Source organism: Dermacentor albipictus, chromosome 1, assembly GCF_038994185.2.
Source record: "Dermacentor albipictus isolate Rhodes 1998 colony chromosome 1, USDA_Dalb.pri_finalv2, whole genome shotgun sequence".
Lineage (NCBI taxonomy): Eukaryota > Metazoa > Arthropoda > Arachnida > Ixodida > Ixodidae > Dermacentor > Dermacentor albipictus.
The window spans coordinates 511,866,424-511,883,991 of NC_091821.1; the positions used below are offsets into that span (position 1 = coordinate 511,866,424).

A 17,568-nucleotide genomic window follows, 5' to 3' on the forward strand; every position below is an offset into this window, starting at 1 on the left:
ACTTCGTCCTTTTTGGCTTCAAACGGCTTTGTCACTTTGTAAACTCATTTTCAACAGTTTATAGTGTAATAAATAATTAAATAAACATCATTAAAATTGCCCGACGGCAGGTTTCAAACACGGGGACTCTAGTACAGAAGCCTGATATTGAAACCATTAAGCCGCGGATGCATGTATCGACAAGCGAATGAAACGCACTTATGAATTTATCGCGGTCATGCCAGTGCTTTGAGACGCTTGGTGCGTTTCGATTTGGGCACATAGACAAGCTCAATCGTTGCAATTAATAGCAATTGTACGCGTTCCCGGCGTCTTCTGCACTTCGAAGAATATAAATTGCGCTGAAATATACGAAAATAAGATTTATATAGCGTAATATACAAAGCCACAAGAACGCCTGAATCCATAAGCACGAAGATCAGACAAATTCATGTACTTCCCATCATTCCCATGGTAGGACAACGACTGCACCGCCAGAGTTCCCTCTAGTAATTTTTGTAGGAAACTCTATGTGTCTAACCAGGCAGAAACGAGGATGATGAGCGGGGATTTTCAGTAGCGCCACTTCGTGGGGCAGCAAGGAAGCTCCGTTCAAAACAAAAATGGCGTTCAGCAAGTCGAACCATGCACCTGTCAGAGTCGGTGGTGCTCTCGACCGAGTTGGCTAAAGAAGTGTCCGAAAAATCAGACGAGAGGTTGCAAGGTGTCCGAACTTTCGGCAGTTGTTATATATTATAGTCTATGGGGAGAATGGCGGTGCCGCGAAGCTGACCGAATAATCGGGCATGTCCGAATTTTTGGAGTCCGGAAGATCGGTCGGCGACTGTGTATATATTTTTTTGTTTTTGCAAAGCACCAGCGCCCGTGCGCAGACTGACGGCCTGGCACCGGCTATTGACGGACAGAAAAAGAAGCTTCCATCACATTCTTTGGAAGCGGTAGCGACTGTAGAATCCTGAAGTTGCTACAAGCTGGCCGTTACGGAGAGCCTAGTAATTTCTGCAAAGAGCCAACACTGATGACTTCTGTGGGAACATTGTCGACCCGTGTTTCACATGCAATTACCTCTTTATTGCATTGAGGGCAGGCCGAAGGTTGGACACCAGAGGCAGAGTACAGTGGAGCTGTGCCCATGGGTGGGATTTTGTGGACTGTGCGACAGTTCCAATTGGCTGAGTGAGAGGACATTGAATTTCTCATTGAGCGAAAAAGGGAAATGAACTTCAAAAGGAGAGCTTGAGGGTGTTTTGAGGGTGTCATACATGTAGTGACTCCGACATATAGTTAGGGTGCTCCAATTGTCATGGAGCCCTCCTTGTGAACCGGTTCCGAGGGTGGCGCCACTTGTGCAGCAGGAAAACTTTCACGTTGTATACCTCTTCAGGAAAGACTGCTGTGGATTCTTGCCGAAGTTAGTGGAAATTGGTCTTGTGGTCACTTCCTGTTTCGTTTTTTATCTTTTATTCAATTCTGGGCTGTTTTTACTGCTCCAGCAAAAATATTTTTATGCCCAATGTGACTAAATCTGAGCCGAAATTTTGCATGCACAAGCATCTGTAAGATGTAATTATCTAGATCATGTTTTGATTTGCAACAATTTGATCATGTGCGCTGCCGAATACCACTGTTATCATAGCTCTTGATAATAATAGCTAAGAATAATTCTTTTACATAAATAAGGAAAGTTAAAATGAAATAATTTGTTGACTTTATTTGCATTTTGTTGTCTTTAAGCAGCAATATTGGCTTTTCATAACTACTAGGCCTGGTATGAAGAGCGAGCCATGCACAAGAGACCCTACTTTTTCCCCTTTCGGGGAGCACAAAAAGATACGCATACAAGGTATCGAGAAAAGTTAGCGGCGAAAAAAAAAAAAAATCAGAGATGGAGGTGACAAGGCTGCTGAGTGCTCCGTCCATGTCCTTTTTTTTACCTTTTCAGTTGTGTACGAACACACCCAATTTGCCACATATTAAGAAAGTTAGAACATATAAGAAAATAAGGGATAAATAGGGGATTAAATTCTATATTCAGTATAGATTTCGACCAGTTGGTCTTATCAATAATGGGAGTGGTTACCAGAAGAGCGTCTGCCTTTAATCCTTCCACTGAAGTGTTCCTCACAGCACCTGTGTTGGTTTATAGACAAGAACGGCACCGAGAGCGGCGCTGCTGCGCCGGCGTTGAGAGCGCCGCATGCGGAGCAAAATTCTATTAGCCGGTGATACCCCTCTCCCATCTCTCGTTCGCGCCGCCTTGATTGCCTCCTGCACTGCTCGTGTTTGGGCACGTTTCGCGCCGCGCGCGGTGTGTGCGCGTGGACATTTCCTTCGAAGGGCGGTGTACAGTCTCTCTCACATTTAGGGGAAAACTCGAAGCGCAGCAGCTCGCGCAGATGCTCGAGGGGCGGGATCTTGAACGGCGTCGTCTGCTACGGCGGCGCACGCTGGCCGCATTGTCGAGAAACGTTCTACTGTCAGGTGCAGGGCGCTGATCACATCGTTACTGCGTGAAAGGAGCCGGTATTCTTTGCTAAGCGTTGCGCGACGCCCACTGATACGCCTCGAATGTAAGTTCATCGCTGCATGGCAGTCATAGACGACGTACTGATTCCATACATTCTTGACGGCCCGTTTCTGGAAGGCGACTATATATTCTAACGCGATAGGACGCCGATCCACACTGCTCGTGCTGTGCAAGAACTGCTAGAAGAGCGCGCAGTCACTCTCTTGGAGCGGCCGCCTCAATCCCCGGGCGCCAACATCATTTAAAATGTCTGGGGCTCGTTGAAAGTATCGCTGGCGCAACATCCCCTCTATCAGTCGCCCGAGGATAGGCTTCGATCCACCATCGTCAGTGACTGAGACGTGCAGCGAATGAACACATCCCTGATCAAGTCATTCTACACTTCACTGCCTTCCAGGATGAGCGCTGTCATCGCTGCCGCTGGGGACATGACGAGATACTAACTGAAGTTCCGAGCGTGACGTGTCCAATTCCCCACCGGCGGGCAGGGTCTGTCTGGTGTAGCGAATGATTATCGAGAAAAATCACTTCCAGCTCATTGTCTGAACCTAAAACGTTCATTTAATCGTGTCCGTTTGTTTCACCGTGTTCGACTCCCATTGTTGAGTGCTTTGTTTTCCTTTCGAGTCAAACAAAGACTGAGCACGTTGCGCGCACATCTTGGTGCGTTTTGTCGCTGCTCATTACGGTAGCACACACAGTGAAGAAATATACGTGCGCACGCTCAGTACTCCGGCCCTTCGAAAGAACAAATGAACCATGTTGTCAAAAGAAGCTTGTGGAACTCCATTAGCGCCAATGAAGGATCAGAGTGTGGCGACGCACAACGTTTAGTAAAGAATATCAGCTCAGTTCCCGCAGTACCGATGAAATCGGTGCACTGCCCCTGACAGTACCACGCTTCCCGAAAATGCGGCCAGCGCGCGCCGCCGTAGCAGACGACGCAGATCACGACACCGCCCCTCAAGCGTGTGCGCCTGCTCGAGCTGCTGCCGCCGCACGACTCCATTGCTTGCCGCATCGCGATGCAATACATTCCGAGTTTTCCCCTTAGTGTGAAACAAACTGCACACGCTATATTTGCCTTTAAGAAGATCGGTACGCTTGACGATTATTTTTATATGGCTGCAATGCGGCGAAAGGGCAGCGTCTGCTTAACCATGTAAGGGACGCTGAGCAGGTAATTGGAAACGACATCGTATGTGCCGCCGGAAAAATCGTCAGCACATACGATGCGGCACATACATACGGCACCTACGAGCTAAAGTCATTTTTGCAGTTTCTCACATTATGTTTGCTACAAATCCGTGTTGTCTCTGATGGCGACAACGGACTTCTATCGACACTGTGCGGAAATAAACAAGATATATCGCTGCATAGCACAAGTACGACATGCGCACACAACTTTAACTAGTACGTCCCCTACAATATGGAATAGAGGCAGCAATGTAGACAGCTTGGTCATTTTTTAACAGTACTCAAGAGACGGAAGTTGAAAGTATTATTAATCATTCCTGCTTCAGCAATGCCGGCGCGACCAAGACGCGGGTGTGTATCGTCCAGTAACCCGATCGATCGGTGCGATGGTGAAGCGGGAATGAACTCCGGTCATGTTCAATGCATCATGCACATATTCAATTTCTCGGCACGCGTGAACTTCGGCCACTGCTAGCGCATACAACAGACGTGGTTTCCATTCTTAGACAGCGCACACACAAACGAAACACGAGAAAGAAGACAGGACAAGCACTCTTTTAACTTAAAGTTTTTGTATGAATAAAAGGATTATGTACCGAGTAATTATTAATTTCACGTGGGTTAGATATAGAAACCGTCATACACTCAGGAGTGATCAATAAACGATCTCGCTTCGTTTGCCAGATGTTTACTTCGCTCGGCGCACCGCAGTAATCCATGTCTGTCGTCTGCTTCTTTCGTACCATTTTCTTGTGAATCGGTATAATTTCACTGGTGGCATCAACCTTTTCATGTTTACATTGCTGTCGTGACAGTTAACAACACAATAATAATTTCCGGTCATCCGAAGAGGCGCCGTCGCAAACAAGAGACGTTTCGCGCGCAGCGCGAACTGAACGCGGGCGCGACCGCGAAGGGAAGCGGCGACGGAAACCTACACCTTCTCGCGTGCCACGCGAGAAAGCCTTCTCGCGTGCAGCGCGCGCTCAGCCTGGCCTCCTCTGGCTCAGCGCGAGCGAAGGGAACCGGCGGAAGCAAACCCCCGGGGGATTGGAAACCGTGCCGCCAGGGGAGAAACGAGCGCTGGCGTCTCGGGCGAAACTTGGCGTGCGCTCGTCTATGTTGTTGAACCTAACTAGTAAATCAACAAATAAATAAATAATAATAAATAACCAAGATGCTTAGATAGTTTTGTGCTACATACAGTAGGATATTTATTTTGAGTGTAGGCGAGCAATTGTGAGAGAACTGGCTAGGCGAGGGTAGATCATGCAGAAGGTGAATGAAACAAGTACACAACAAATGTAAGGTGACTAGGTAATGCCTGCGTAATATTTATCAGTAAAAATATACTGTGGTGTGTTCTAAAGGAGCCATCGGTTCAACATGGCTAGTTTTGATAACTTGTACTAAGCTAGCGAGGCCCTAATACCAAATATATAATTCCGGCATTGGGGTTTTGGCACGAAATTAGAAAAAGGGGGGGGGGGGATGTAACTTTGACTGTTGTTTTCTGTTTCAATAACCAACCTATTGAAAAATTAACGAAGATTTCAATAAATACTTATCAGTCTAGATGTATTTGATGCTTCTCCTCAGTGGTCCCTTAAATATTGCAAATGTGGCCCCTGTGTACCAGACCGAGCTTAGCCGCGGTGTACATCCCACGTTTAGTTGTGGCTTCAAAGGCCTGTTGAGCTACTGCAGGCCCTTGAAAACAGAAACACCACTTTCAAAGATTTGAAAACTCAAATTTCATGCAATGCTAAGAAATACTATTGTAATTAATGGCTGATATCATTGAATTCTTTAGGTATTTGGTCACAAATTTTGTGCAATTCACAAGTCAAAGCAAGTTCAGTCTGGTTAGTATATTGTAGGTGTTGGTGGTCGTCTGGTTGCTAAGCCTTTTTTATTTGTGTGCAGTAACAAAAAACTTTCACATTGTTGAGGACAGTGTTGTTTTAAACTCTCAAACAGTGTTACTTTTAGTCCTTGAAAATGCCTTGTCAGGGCCTCTGAAGTCCATAAAACACTTTTTTTCCTCCAAGAACTACATTTATCTTTCTTTTAATTTTGGGTATAGCTCTTCTGGCTGGCATCTAGCCCATCCGCAGGGGCTCCCCCGTAATACGAAGTGAAAAATAAGGAAAAATAGATAGTGCACACTAGTGTAGTCAAGCCTCCACATAGCAAAGTTGTATGTGCAGTGAAGAACTTTGTTACATGTTTCATTTCAAATTTCATTCACTGTTCCAGCAACATAATTTTTTTTTCGTATACTCCTATACCGGATTTGATGAATAACTTGTTCTTCGGAAGCATGTAATAATGAAAAACTGCTAAAAACTTGGCCGATACTTTGTGGCATCAAAGGCACTGACATGTGCATATGCTGTTGACCAAAACTTTGTTGGTCTAGTTGGTCTATCTTGTCTTCCAAGTGATGCCAAAGGACAAAGAGGAGACAAGGTATCACAAGGCTCTCAGTGTCTACATTTAGTTTTTCGTGTTCTCTCGGGCCATTTACAAACAGTGCAATTGACGTTGGAGAGTTGTAGCTTATCCGCAAACTTGTTATCGTTGGCTGTTTACCAGTTTACCAGAAGCCATGGATGGAAATAGAAAAGCTGGTAGCATCGCCTTCTGATGTTTTGTCGAACCACAATGTGTTTGAAAAAGTTTTCTATTGTGCGAATGTTCTTCTAAAGGGAAAATCATGAAAGAGCTGCATGTTAACAATTATGTCACTAATATCGACATTTAAAGGGATAGTAAAGGCAAAAAGTATGTGAATGTAGGGAATGTTTAAGCACCATTCCAAAAACCCTGCAGTGCATGTATTGTGCCAAAAACACACTAAGTGAATATTGCGTCTGAAGGGTAAACATTCTTCCAGTGCTATTCAAATTGCCCACCACGAACGAGAAGGTATTACGTTTCATATGCCATCACTGCCCTTTACCGCTTTCGCCGAGTAAAATGGCACTTGGCAGCTGGCGCTACTGTTTTTTTGCATAAAACGTGGCGGCATAGCCAGAGACCATGTGAAGACACAGCGGACAGCATCCCATGGAGGTTGCATTTTCTGCTACATGCAGAAATCTCGCATCTCGCCTGAAAGTAAGTGCAGTGGCCTGCCTGTTAGCACGTAATTGCAAAAGAACGGGACAGCAGCCATTGTGCGCACGCTTCAGTTTGAATTTGCTGCTTGCTCTGCTCTGCGACAGCAAGAAATAAGTGCTGTAACGAGCCTGCGCTTTGTCTGATTTAACACTAAGTATTAAGCAGTAGAAAGACTCGGATTTTGAGCCCACATCTCGGAGGTCACGAATGTGTTTTGACTTCTAGCTATGAGATGGCACTACAGCATCTTTATTGGCACTGATGGCATATTAAAACTAGATTCAAGTATTAAACGGTTAATCTATCACTTCACGGCTTGACTCAATGTTTGCCCTCGGTGTCCATTTCAAGGGCCCCTCACCAGGTTCGGCCAGTTTAAGCAGACAAGTGCAGCACATGCTTCACGTGCTGACGACTGTGCCTGCAAAGTAGTACTGTGCTGCGTACCGGGATAACAGCTGAAATTTCAAATCAAGCATTGTGCGTGACTCCCCTCTTGAAGCCAGTGATGCTACTGCTGCACCATTTGCACCGAACTCCCCCGAGAGGCAAACTGTTTTACTTCCTGCTACATTTTGGCGAAATATGAGAAATGTGCGGCCACTCTACACCATAAGGGTTGCTCGAGCTTTCAAAAATGGAACTAAGCCCTCAAGTGTCGCATTACTGCACAGTTTGAAGTGGCGTGGCCTGGACCAGCAGCTGTATTAGCTCCACTGTGGACATAATCAAGCCTCTCCAACTAAGCCTGGATCGTGCTGCTGTTTTTATCCATGGGTTGCTGTCTGTATTCCATACCTTCCACGCTGACGCATGCGTGTTGCTTAGGCGACAGGACCACCTCGCTTTTGAGGCAGCAGCGAGCGATCGCGCTAGCACCTCATCAGACCCTGCGCTCCTCTCCTGTATGACCAATGTAGAATAGTGACCAAAGTTTTGGAAACTGTATGGTGTCTCGCTCCATTTTTCAATCAGAATGCGCACATTGGTGTTGAAATGGTGGCCGTGAACAATTTTTCCACTATTCAATTTGTCGCCTATCCCCCACTTTTGTTGTCGTGGCGATTTCATGGCGTAAGAATGGTGTACAGTCACTATGAAAATATTGGTCCACTCGGCACGAAACAGCAGCTTTCATCATTGGGATACTAAGTGCTGCTCGTTAAGCCTTGCTGTGTCGTGCGACCGTGATAAAAATTTACTGCCAGCTGGCATGGTGGTTGTGGGCAGGTCATCACGGCAAGATGGCCTCCAGTATGTTCAGACCAGTAAACCGCCTCAGTGATTGGGCGTGAGATCACGGGCTAGACTGGTGGCCGGAAGTCGAAATTGAATCCGCAAGTGACATGCCGGCAACTACCACAAATGCTTTCACAAAGTTTGTTTTTTGCTCTCACTGGACGGAATGGCGAAAGCTCACATGTAAGCAGAAAGCTCGAAACTAAATTTGCTGATCACAGCCTGGTCTGACAGGGTTACGTTTGCACAGTCAAAGGTAACGCATGTATATCTGCACTTTGCAATGGTGTGCGACGCTCACGACGAGCGCAACCGAACTGCTCCGGCAGTGTCGACGATCGTTTTATATCATGTAGATAGTTGTCAGTGAATCACAGCACTAGGACATTAAGTAAATTTTTCATACTGCTGGTGGTGCCTTTTTTCAAAGAATGCTCATCTTAAATGATACGTTTATAGGTGCAAGATCATGCTGAAGGTTTTCAGTATGATTCCGAATTCTAGGTGTGGCATGTCCTAGTGTTTCCGTGCCTTTTTAAGCCAGTGATGTGCATTTTAAGCATATCTTGGGACACCACCGCTTCACTGCAGTCAAAAGTAAGGACTGCGATGGAGGGGGGGGGGGGTTGATGGTGGTTATATTCAGTGTTTAGATTGAATTTATGAACCGGTAACTACTCGCTGCTTTCACATGTATTGCCCACTGTAAAAATGCCATATAAAATAGTTTGCACTCGCTTTCATAAACCTGCTCCGAAAGGCCATTTTACTGCTCTGAAATGCATTTTTCGCTGCTCCAAAAGCTCCCCTGAAATAGCATGGGCCAGTAGCATCACTGCAATATGCTGCTCCCAGCCAGAGTTGAAGTAACACGCACAAACGCCATGACATAAAATGCAGTCCTAGCGACCCCCTCACCATGACACATTACTTTGGTGAATTGTCTAATGCAGCAAGCGCAGTGCCACCACTGAAAATGCACCGCACAGCAAAAAAAAAAGGAAGAGAAGAAAGCAAAAAGGAGGCGGTGCTCGCCATGTAGACCCAGTGCAGTCCCTCGGCTCCAGCAAAGGAGCGGGCGAGGAAGGAATGTCGCTTGCGGAGGCAGAGGGACAAGGGCATCTCTGTGGGCAGTCGTGCTCGCCTCGTGTTGGTGTTATAACAGGCAGTTCAGTTCCGTTCATCTCCTCCAATAATAAAACAATTTTTATAAAATTTGCAGTAGGACCTGGTGAGGGGCTTTAAGGGGGGGGGGGGGGAGGGAGCACAAGAATGCAAAGTCATTTAACGAAAATTTGGCAGGATGCTTTGCTTTGTTGTCATTAGAACATGTTGGAAACTTCATTGCTCTAGCACAAATAGAAAAAAAAAGTTATGAATGTTCCATCGAGCTATTCAGTGTGCCACTTTAAGAAAACTATCATTGTACATATTATAAAGATAGATAAAATTTGCCTGAATAAATATCTTGTGGACATTACAGGATGGTGGCAGCCGCTTGCAATTTTATACGTATTTTCATAGAAACCCCATCACTTAAAAACTTTATTTTGTTGTTACTGTGATCCACAGACATATATATTTTCTCTTGATAGAATCAGTTTAGGAATTCAAGATGTCCATTTGTCTTGTCCCTCACAAATTTTCAAGCTAATAACAATCTTGCAAACAGTTGTCATCATTGCAGTTTTGAAACTATAGTTTTCCAAAAAGGGCGAATTGCTGGAAAAGGGCAAACTAAAAAAAAAAATAAATTCAAAAGATTTCAAAACATGCCATTTTAATCTTTGGGCAAACGGTGCTCAAACGAATGCCCCTGCTGCATAGATTAGGCTCCCTCCTTCAACTCCATGTTGCTGAGTGGCAATAGACAATATGTGAAAGTCTGTAAGCAGGATGGCCTCGTTCCTGCTAGCAGTGCTGTTATAGCTGAGACACGTTTTGAAACCTTGGGATAGTGTGAGGAGAGGACGATGGCAAAAGGGATGTCACTGACCCACATGTTGATACTTCAACTACGATTTGAGCCCAAGGTGCGTCGTCTTGGTTGCATCAAAGAATGTGTGTGGAGAAGCACACCTGCAGGTTTTGCATATTGCCTATTGTTTCTATTTTGCGGTGCTTTTTCTTTTTCATCTCAAAGTTATGTTGTGTCAAGAGACTTGGTGGCAGGCATAGTCCACCACCATCTGCCCCATCACCGTGAACTAGCTAGCACAGAAACCTGGAGCTGACCAGCTTCGACCATAACGAAAACAAGGCTTGGCACAAAAATCCCACGGGCTAGAAAAAATTGAATGTCACAATTTGTGTTTCCACCAATCCAAACTTGAGTTTTGATTTCACAGGCCATCTGGACTCACCGTGGCCAAAGATGTGCCTTTGTTTTCTTTTTATTTCTTGGATGTTTTTCAATACCTCTCATTACTAAAAAGTGTAAAAAACAAACTTTCTAATGAGTGAATTGACCCCGCATCCCCCTTTGGTAGCAGCACGTCAGTAGAATATAGTAGGTCACTGCAGTGTCAGCTTTGTGTGCTTTCCGGTTAAACTTCACGTCGCAAGATGTTGCTACCAACATTGTTGCTGCCATACACCACTGGTTGCTGGCGCATTTTAGAACAGATACATGGGCAGGTTTCCTGTCTGTTTCTTCTTTTTGCACTAAATCTTGAAAAAAATCTCACTTGAGAAATACTGCTCAATACACTTGTGAAACTCATTTGACCTTACTTTCCACTGGATGTTTGGTTTAGGCACAGCTGACTAGTATTGTGTCTGTGTTCTGTGTAGGGTCCAAGGAGCCACTACTGGTGAAATTTGCAGATGGTGGGAACAAAAAGCGCACACTGTACAAGAACCATGAACATCGCATGTGGCGTGACGGAGAGGTGAGCGCTTGTTTTGTGCTGGAAGCAGTGGCTGTTATTGGATGTGTGATTTCTCTGAGATATCGGTGAGTTGTTGAGGAACCCGTTGTTTTTTTACCATTAGATAACAAACTGTTGTACAGGGATGAGCCGAAGTGTGCACATATGTGGTACACATGCATGATGTAACATAGTATACTTGTGAGATGAATATGCTGAGGGTGAGGACACGCTGCTGGTGAAATGTGTGAGGCACGGGGAAGAGTGTAAGTGGAGTGCAAGCAAAAAAACATTGCATTTGTAACGAATGACTGGAAACATTTAGCAGAAGACTAATACCTGTGACACACGGGTACTTCGAACGTATGGAGTGGGAGACATCCTAAAGGAATCTGACCTCAAAGAGCTGTGGCCATGTCAAAGCAGGGTCTCACGGGAAAAAAACAAAAACGTGCGGAGCGCCACTGGTGATAAAACGCTGCTGCTTGGAGTTGTCACCTTGCTTCTATACGATTGAAAGTGAAGGTTTCCTTGCAGTGTCGAAAAGGTTCTGATGCTGCATGGAGGGCAGTGTGCTGATGTGAATATAGAACTTGGTTGGTTGGTTGGCTGGCTGGATGGTTGGTTACAGGCAGGGTTATGAGCAGGGCAAGGCCAGCACAAGCACTGCCTGAGGAGGCAACCAAGATGCCAGAGTTCCCCAGGCACATGCGTTTTCAGACCGCCTTTTCTTCGTGCAGGGACTTCCGTACGAGCAAGGGACACTCTCGCAGAATGGGTGAGTAGTGGTGCTGGTTTATCACTTTGAGGCTTCCAAGTGGGCCCCTAGTGTTCCGGCCACCTCATGCAGTGGCTAGTGGCAGGCTTGTGCGTAACTTTAACTTGATTTGTGTTGCTTTAGCCATCGGAGCTCCCATCTAAACATGTAGGAACAGAGGACTTGTTTTTCTTGGTACACACTGAACCTGTTAGGAGGAGCCTTATTGCAGTTAAAAGAAAAAGTAAAATTATGTACTGTCAGTAGATTTTTTGTTCTGGCCATAAAAAGAAAAGTTAGAAATACACACACACACACAAAAAAAAACATCACATTGACAACTATGTAGTTCAGCAATGAAGAGAAAAGTTACAATTCTGTAAACTGCATCCATTGGGAGACCTAAAGCACACAACTTTGATATATGCTGCACCTAAATGTAGCGCTAATTTGTGAGCCTGTACGTTTTGCAGTCAATCTTTGTCACTACCGTACCACCTGAAATCTAAGCAGGTGCTTTTTAACGCTCCATTCATGTCTGTATAAAAACCACAGTAATTTCTTCATTGCACAACCTTACACGAGGTTTGGTGTCTGAAGACATTGTCTTGTAACTGCATTTACAGTGGACCAGATTCCACCAGCTCTGTGGTTAAATGTCAGCTGTGATGAATGGGGCAGCCAATGAACCTAAAATAAGACCTTTGCAGTTTGTCGCATACATTGGCATGCTCGATCAGTTTCTCAAAGCACGGGCAAATTTATTTTTGTTTGTTTTCCTTGATGTCCCTAACACACCCAGGAATTCTTCTGTAAACTAGAAACAACAAAATATTGTGGCCCCAACACGAGAATACAGTCGAACCGCGGTATATCGAACAGTGCAGTGATCACGAAATAGTTCCATATAACCAGAATTCAATACACAAAATCACATAAGAAATCAATCAATGAACCAAGGGCGCGATCGGGGATCATTGTTTGTTGTGCACGTTCGGTTGCGCTGCCTAGGCTGCGCGAAGCCGGCGTAGTCTAGGCCAGCTCAGCCGGCCTAGACTGAGTTGGCTTTGCACACAATCAGCGTAGGCCGCATCGACTTCGTCGGCTGCGCGAAGTCGGTATGGCCTAGGCCAATCGCATGCGGCGCAACCGAATGCGCACTCCGAACAACCATCCCCGATCGTCCCCCAATCGTGGCGCAGTAAATACTCACTTAAAGCTTCAATACTGCAGCAGTGTAGTCTGCTTCTTATTGGCAGCTACGTTCTTAAGGGGATATGTGGGGTTTTTAATTATTTTCTTTAATATTTGAGCTAGAATGATGAAAATTTCTAGGTTTATGTAGTTTTATGTACAGGTCTTAAATATAAAGCTTATTTTAATGTATTTCATACTATTCTTTCTTAGCAGACACATTTTGTTAAAAATGTTTTGTTGTGTTTCTAAAAAAATGTACTGCATATTTTTTGTTGTACTCTTTACCATTACAAGCCACACTAATCAAGGAGTGCCGTAAGACAAGTTTTGTCATTTTAGCTTCTCCAGAACAAAAGCTGTGAGCATTTGAACTTCATGTTAGCAGTAGAGGCATAATTACTTAGATAAACATTGCCACTTATTTTAATTTATAGCTTTACCTTGCATCATTTGGTAGCTCTACGGCACTTACTGAGCCCTAAGGTTTCAAATGAAAGATGAATGTATAAAATTGGACTTGTGGAAGCTGAGAAAACTTATCTGAAGATTGTGTACAGGCTGAAAAATAGAAACTGAGGAAATCACAAAAGATGCTAGGCATTGTTTTTCAAGAGTTGTGCAACCAATAAAATAGCTGTATTTAACAGCTAACACATTAATATGCCCCAGGTGAATAATTGGTGCATGGTTTTTCATGGTGTCGCCGCTTTCACTCTGCACTATTGAGACAGCGATCGTCTTTCTCTTCCGCTCTTTGAATGCCCTTGTTGCTTTGTTGTACTTTCATTTCTCGTAGAATACGAGACGAGGCTTCTTTCATCCGGGCATTGTACCTCATTACTGCTTCTGCAACCACAGTTTCTACTGCAAATTGGGAGGCATGTTTGGTCTTTGGCATGAGGGACCAGATCACAGAATGCAGTGATTCGTTTCCATTTTTTGTCTTCCCTCTGCGGCGGCGCTGCAAGAGTTTTTTGTCAGCAAGTCATTCATAGACAGGCAGGAGTGCCTTACTAACATGCTCTGGCAAGCTGCGGCGCTTTGGAAGTGGTTCTCCTCTAGCAGTAGTAGCATTCTGTTTGCACCATGCGTTGGCCCCACTTGGGCACAGGCTGTGATTTGGGTGTCGATCAGTCGAACCTATGTGATGATAGGTTGCCGTTACCGCTGTGTGCATACCATCTATGTTGCCCACGTTAGACTTCAGTGCCCAGCCGTAATAATTGGTGAGCTTTGTAATCCGGTCACCTGTCAATCGACCTTTACCACTCATACTCACACCATGCTCTGTTTTGTGCTTGTGGATGAGCTTGCGAAGAGCAGTGCCCATCCGCTTCTGAACATGGTTAATGCAGTCTTCCTTCTCTACATTTATGTAACCATCCTTGGCCTCTTCACATGCGTGGAAATACCGGCTGTCTCTATCACAAAGCCTTGTGGTGTGGCAAAGCATATGGCGCAACAGGGAGCGCTCAAAGAGGGCAACAGCTGCCTCTGGTTCTGTCTGGCCGGATGGATCCAACAGCCGCAAAAGTCGCATTCCACGCTCAGTTGCACCGCGATACCATAATCATTTGCACCTCTGGAGATCGAAACACTATTACCTCCGCACTTCTGGCACAGTCTTGCGAAGCAGTTCATTGACAATATCGATGTCGACGGGCCTGTGGCATAGCGCGTTGTTGCGAGTGTCTGCAGTTTTTGTGTCTGCCTTTTGTCTGAGCTGATCGCGATCGTCCTTGCTGAGGAACGTTGTGTCAAATCTCCATCGCTGTTCCTGGCCGCCACTTCCAAGGCAGCGGGTATCGCGGACTCGCCCGACGTCGCCGTCTCGTACGCCAGTTTGTCTTCCAATAGCACGCTGTTGCCCAATGTATCTTGGCTGACTGAGGAACATTGCTTCAATTCTTCGTCGCTGTTCCTGGCCGCCACTTCCAAGGGAGCCGACAGCGGGTATTTCGGATTCGCTTGACGTCGTTGAGCTGGCCGTTGATGCCTCCACTGATTCGCTTTCCGATTCGCTTTCCGTTGCCCTATGTTATCGTCGGCGAAACGAAGGACTCCGCTAGCCTTTTAACACATTTCCTGTGCTTTTTCCCGAACTTGTAGACGGTGCTGTACCTCAGATACGGCAGCATATCCCAAGTTCACCCGCGTTTTTATCCGCTCTCAAAATGGCGGCATGCGCGAACGATATGCGGGCAGGCGTGCGGCTGAACTTCGCAGGCGCTGCGTGGGCCAATGAAAAGCATTGAGAAGCCACATGATCGTCACATGATCACAAGCAGCCAATGACGGGGCTCGAATTCATTTTTTACTTTTTTGCGCTTTTGTCTGCAATGACGCGACGCATGAGGCTCATCTGCGGCGGGAAAAAGGGCTGAAGGATCGCTCTTTCAAACGAGGCAAAGATAGCCGCATAGCCGAATGTGGGCGTTTTTTGCTATGTTATGCGAAAAACCATGTCGAGTTTGCTCGTTTATTTGATAATTTCTTTAAAACTACGCGTCTCAAAAGCCCAAAACTTCGGCTATGGGTGGAAGGGACCCAGATAATAACAAATATGACAAAATTGAAAAAGCAATTTTTTTCGCGATTTCTCGATCCCAAAGACCCGCGTCCCCCCTTAAACAAGGAGTCCTCAACATAGTCTAAACGATCCACAAGTGATAGACCGGTGCCAGTGTAGAAGGTCCAAAGCAGCTACAGCCTCAGTTGAATTCGGGAGTAGGGCAACATCGGCGTTTGCAGGATCAACCTTGGCAGCGTCTTCATATGGCCGCTACTTTTGCTGCGATCTCCATGTCTGTCAATTGAAGCATTTTTAAACACTGTCAATAACAAAGCATATGGCGCGACAGGGAGCGCTCAAAGAAGGCAACAGCTGCCTCTGGTTCTGTCTGGCCGGATGGATCCAACAGCCGCAAAAGCCGCATTCCACGCTCAGTTGCACCGCGATACCGTAATCATTTGCACCTCTGGAGATCGAAACACTATTACCTCCGCACTTCCAAGGCCTCTGTGAATGAGCCCAGTGAGCACGCGCTGTTGCTCATTTTTGCGGATGCAAACCGCCAGTTCTCGCAAAGCATGGCAGGCGCAGAGCGCGGCACCGAGGAAGAGTCAGTGCGGCAAATGCAATGTGTCGTTGACGTTGTTGAACTAGCCAAGTCGCCACATGTGTACGCCACTACGTTCAAATGACACCCTCGGCGTGATCGATGTGTGCAGCTATAGTGCGCAGCAGTCGGGAACGCCATTGCGTCACCGTTATCTTCAAGGGTATTGCAGGAAAGCTCGCCGTCTGTCAACAGAGCGCACGTGGCCTGGCGTGGCGGAGTTTGAGATACCCATATTACGTGTGACCCCGTTCGAAATGAAAAATTACAAATGCATGTGATTTTCCAGGTGATATAGAAAGTGTACGATATATGCAATGATTCTATATATTCGTGTTCGATATATCGAGGTTTGACTGTATACAGTTAGTACTGGGGAGTGCATATAATTTACTGTTTGCACTTTCATATGCTTCAGTATACATTCACATGTTTCGCTTGGCTCAGTACAGTGCAGACCCCTTATAATGTAAGTGCTTGTAAAGCAGGACTGGATATAACAGTCTTTTCTTCCCCTCGTTTACCTTCCCATGGAACTTGGTGTACAGTATATCGAACTTGCAAAAAAGAAAAACGCCCATCAGTTCGATATAGGGCTTAATTCGATATAAGCCTCCTAAAGAATTGGACATCATAAAAGCACATACCATTTATAAAATCACTTTATTGATGAAACTAGCTTAGTTTTGCATGAAATAGTCCTGTATTTACTTCTGTTTGGGCAATTTCGCTGCCTGCGATGCACACACTTCTCCACATTGTCTAGGGAGTCGGAGCAGCTGTGGCCGCAACCTTCCACATTCGCGCAGAAGCACCGGACTAGTGCGAGTGCACCAATAACCTCGGAGGATGTAGGCAAAGGACCACCGTTGCTTTCCTAATTGTGCCCACTTTGACTTGTGCTCTGTACGATGTCGGCAATGTAGTCTTCGTTTTCGGGATCTCCTGTGGTCACACACCATCATCTGCACTTACAAACTCATCGACCGTTCACTCGTCAACAGCTTCTGGAAATTCCGACAGCTTGCTCCAAACTTCGGCAACACTGGTAATGGCTTCGTCGCACTCACCAGAATTTAGTCATCACCGGGCAAACGGAAGCTGGCACGTGTGAAGCAATTTCGGATGAACCACTTGTACACGGATGGCACAAGGGCCATCGTCATGCTAGATTGGCTGTCTGAGCAAGGGCAGCGGGCGGTCTAGGATCATTTTTGCAAGGGGGGGTGTTGACGGCTCGCCCGACGCAGCACGGTCACGGTAGGGAGAGCGGTTGGATGGAGCCCCGCCGCCGGGTTTTCTTGCCATGATGAGGGAAAGCCAACTTCTAGGAGCACTTTTGCACTGTTTGTCGTTCGATATATCGGGAGTCGCTGCTATTTTTGTTCGATGTAAGTGTAATTTTTTGCTATGTATACTTGTATCTATACCGTGTTCAGAAATTGTTCGATATACAGAATAATTCGATGTATACGGGTTCGGTATAGTCGGGTTCGACTGTATATGCATACCACTTATAGTGCAACTGTGCTAGGT

General features: G+C 45.8%; 1 protein-coding gene across 2 annotated transcripts in view; it reads left to right on the top strand.

Annotated features, from left to right (window-relative positions):
- The window catches only part of shep (alan shepard), a 208,501-nt gene that overhangs the window by 120,403 nt on the left and 70,530 nt on the right, over positions 1 to 17,568 (top strand). For both annotated transcript variants that reach the window (XM_065437156.2, XM_065437155.2), the window contains exons 5-6: positions 10,883 to 10,980; positions 11,700 to 11,737. In XM_065437156.2, the coding sequence (XP_065293228.1) occupies positions 10,883 to 10,980; positions 11,700 to 11,737 (136 nt within the window). The remainder of the gene's footprint in view (positions 1 to 10,882; positions 10,981 to 11,699; positions 11,738 to 17,568) is intronic.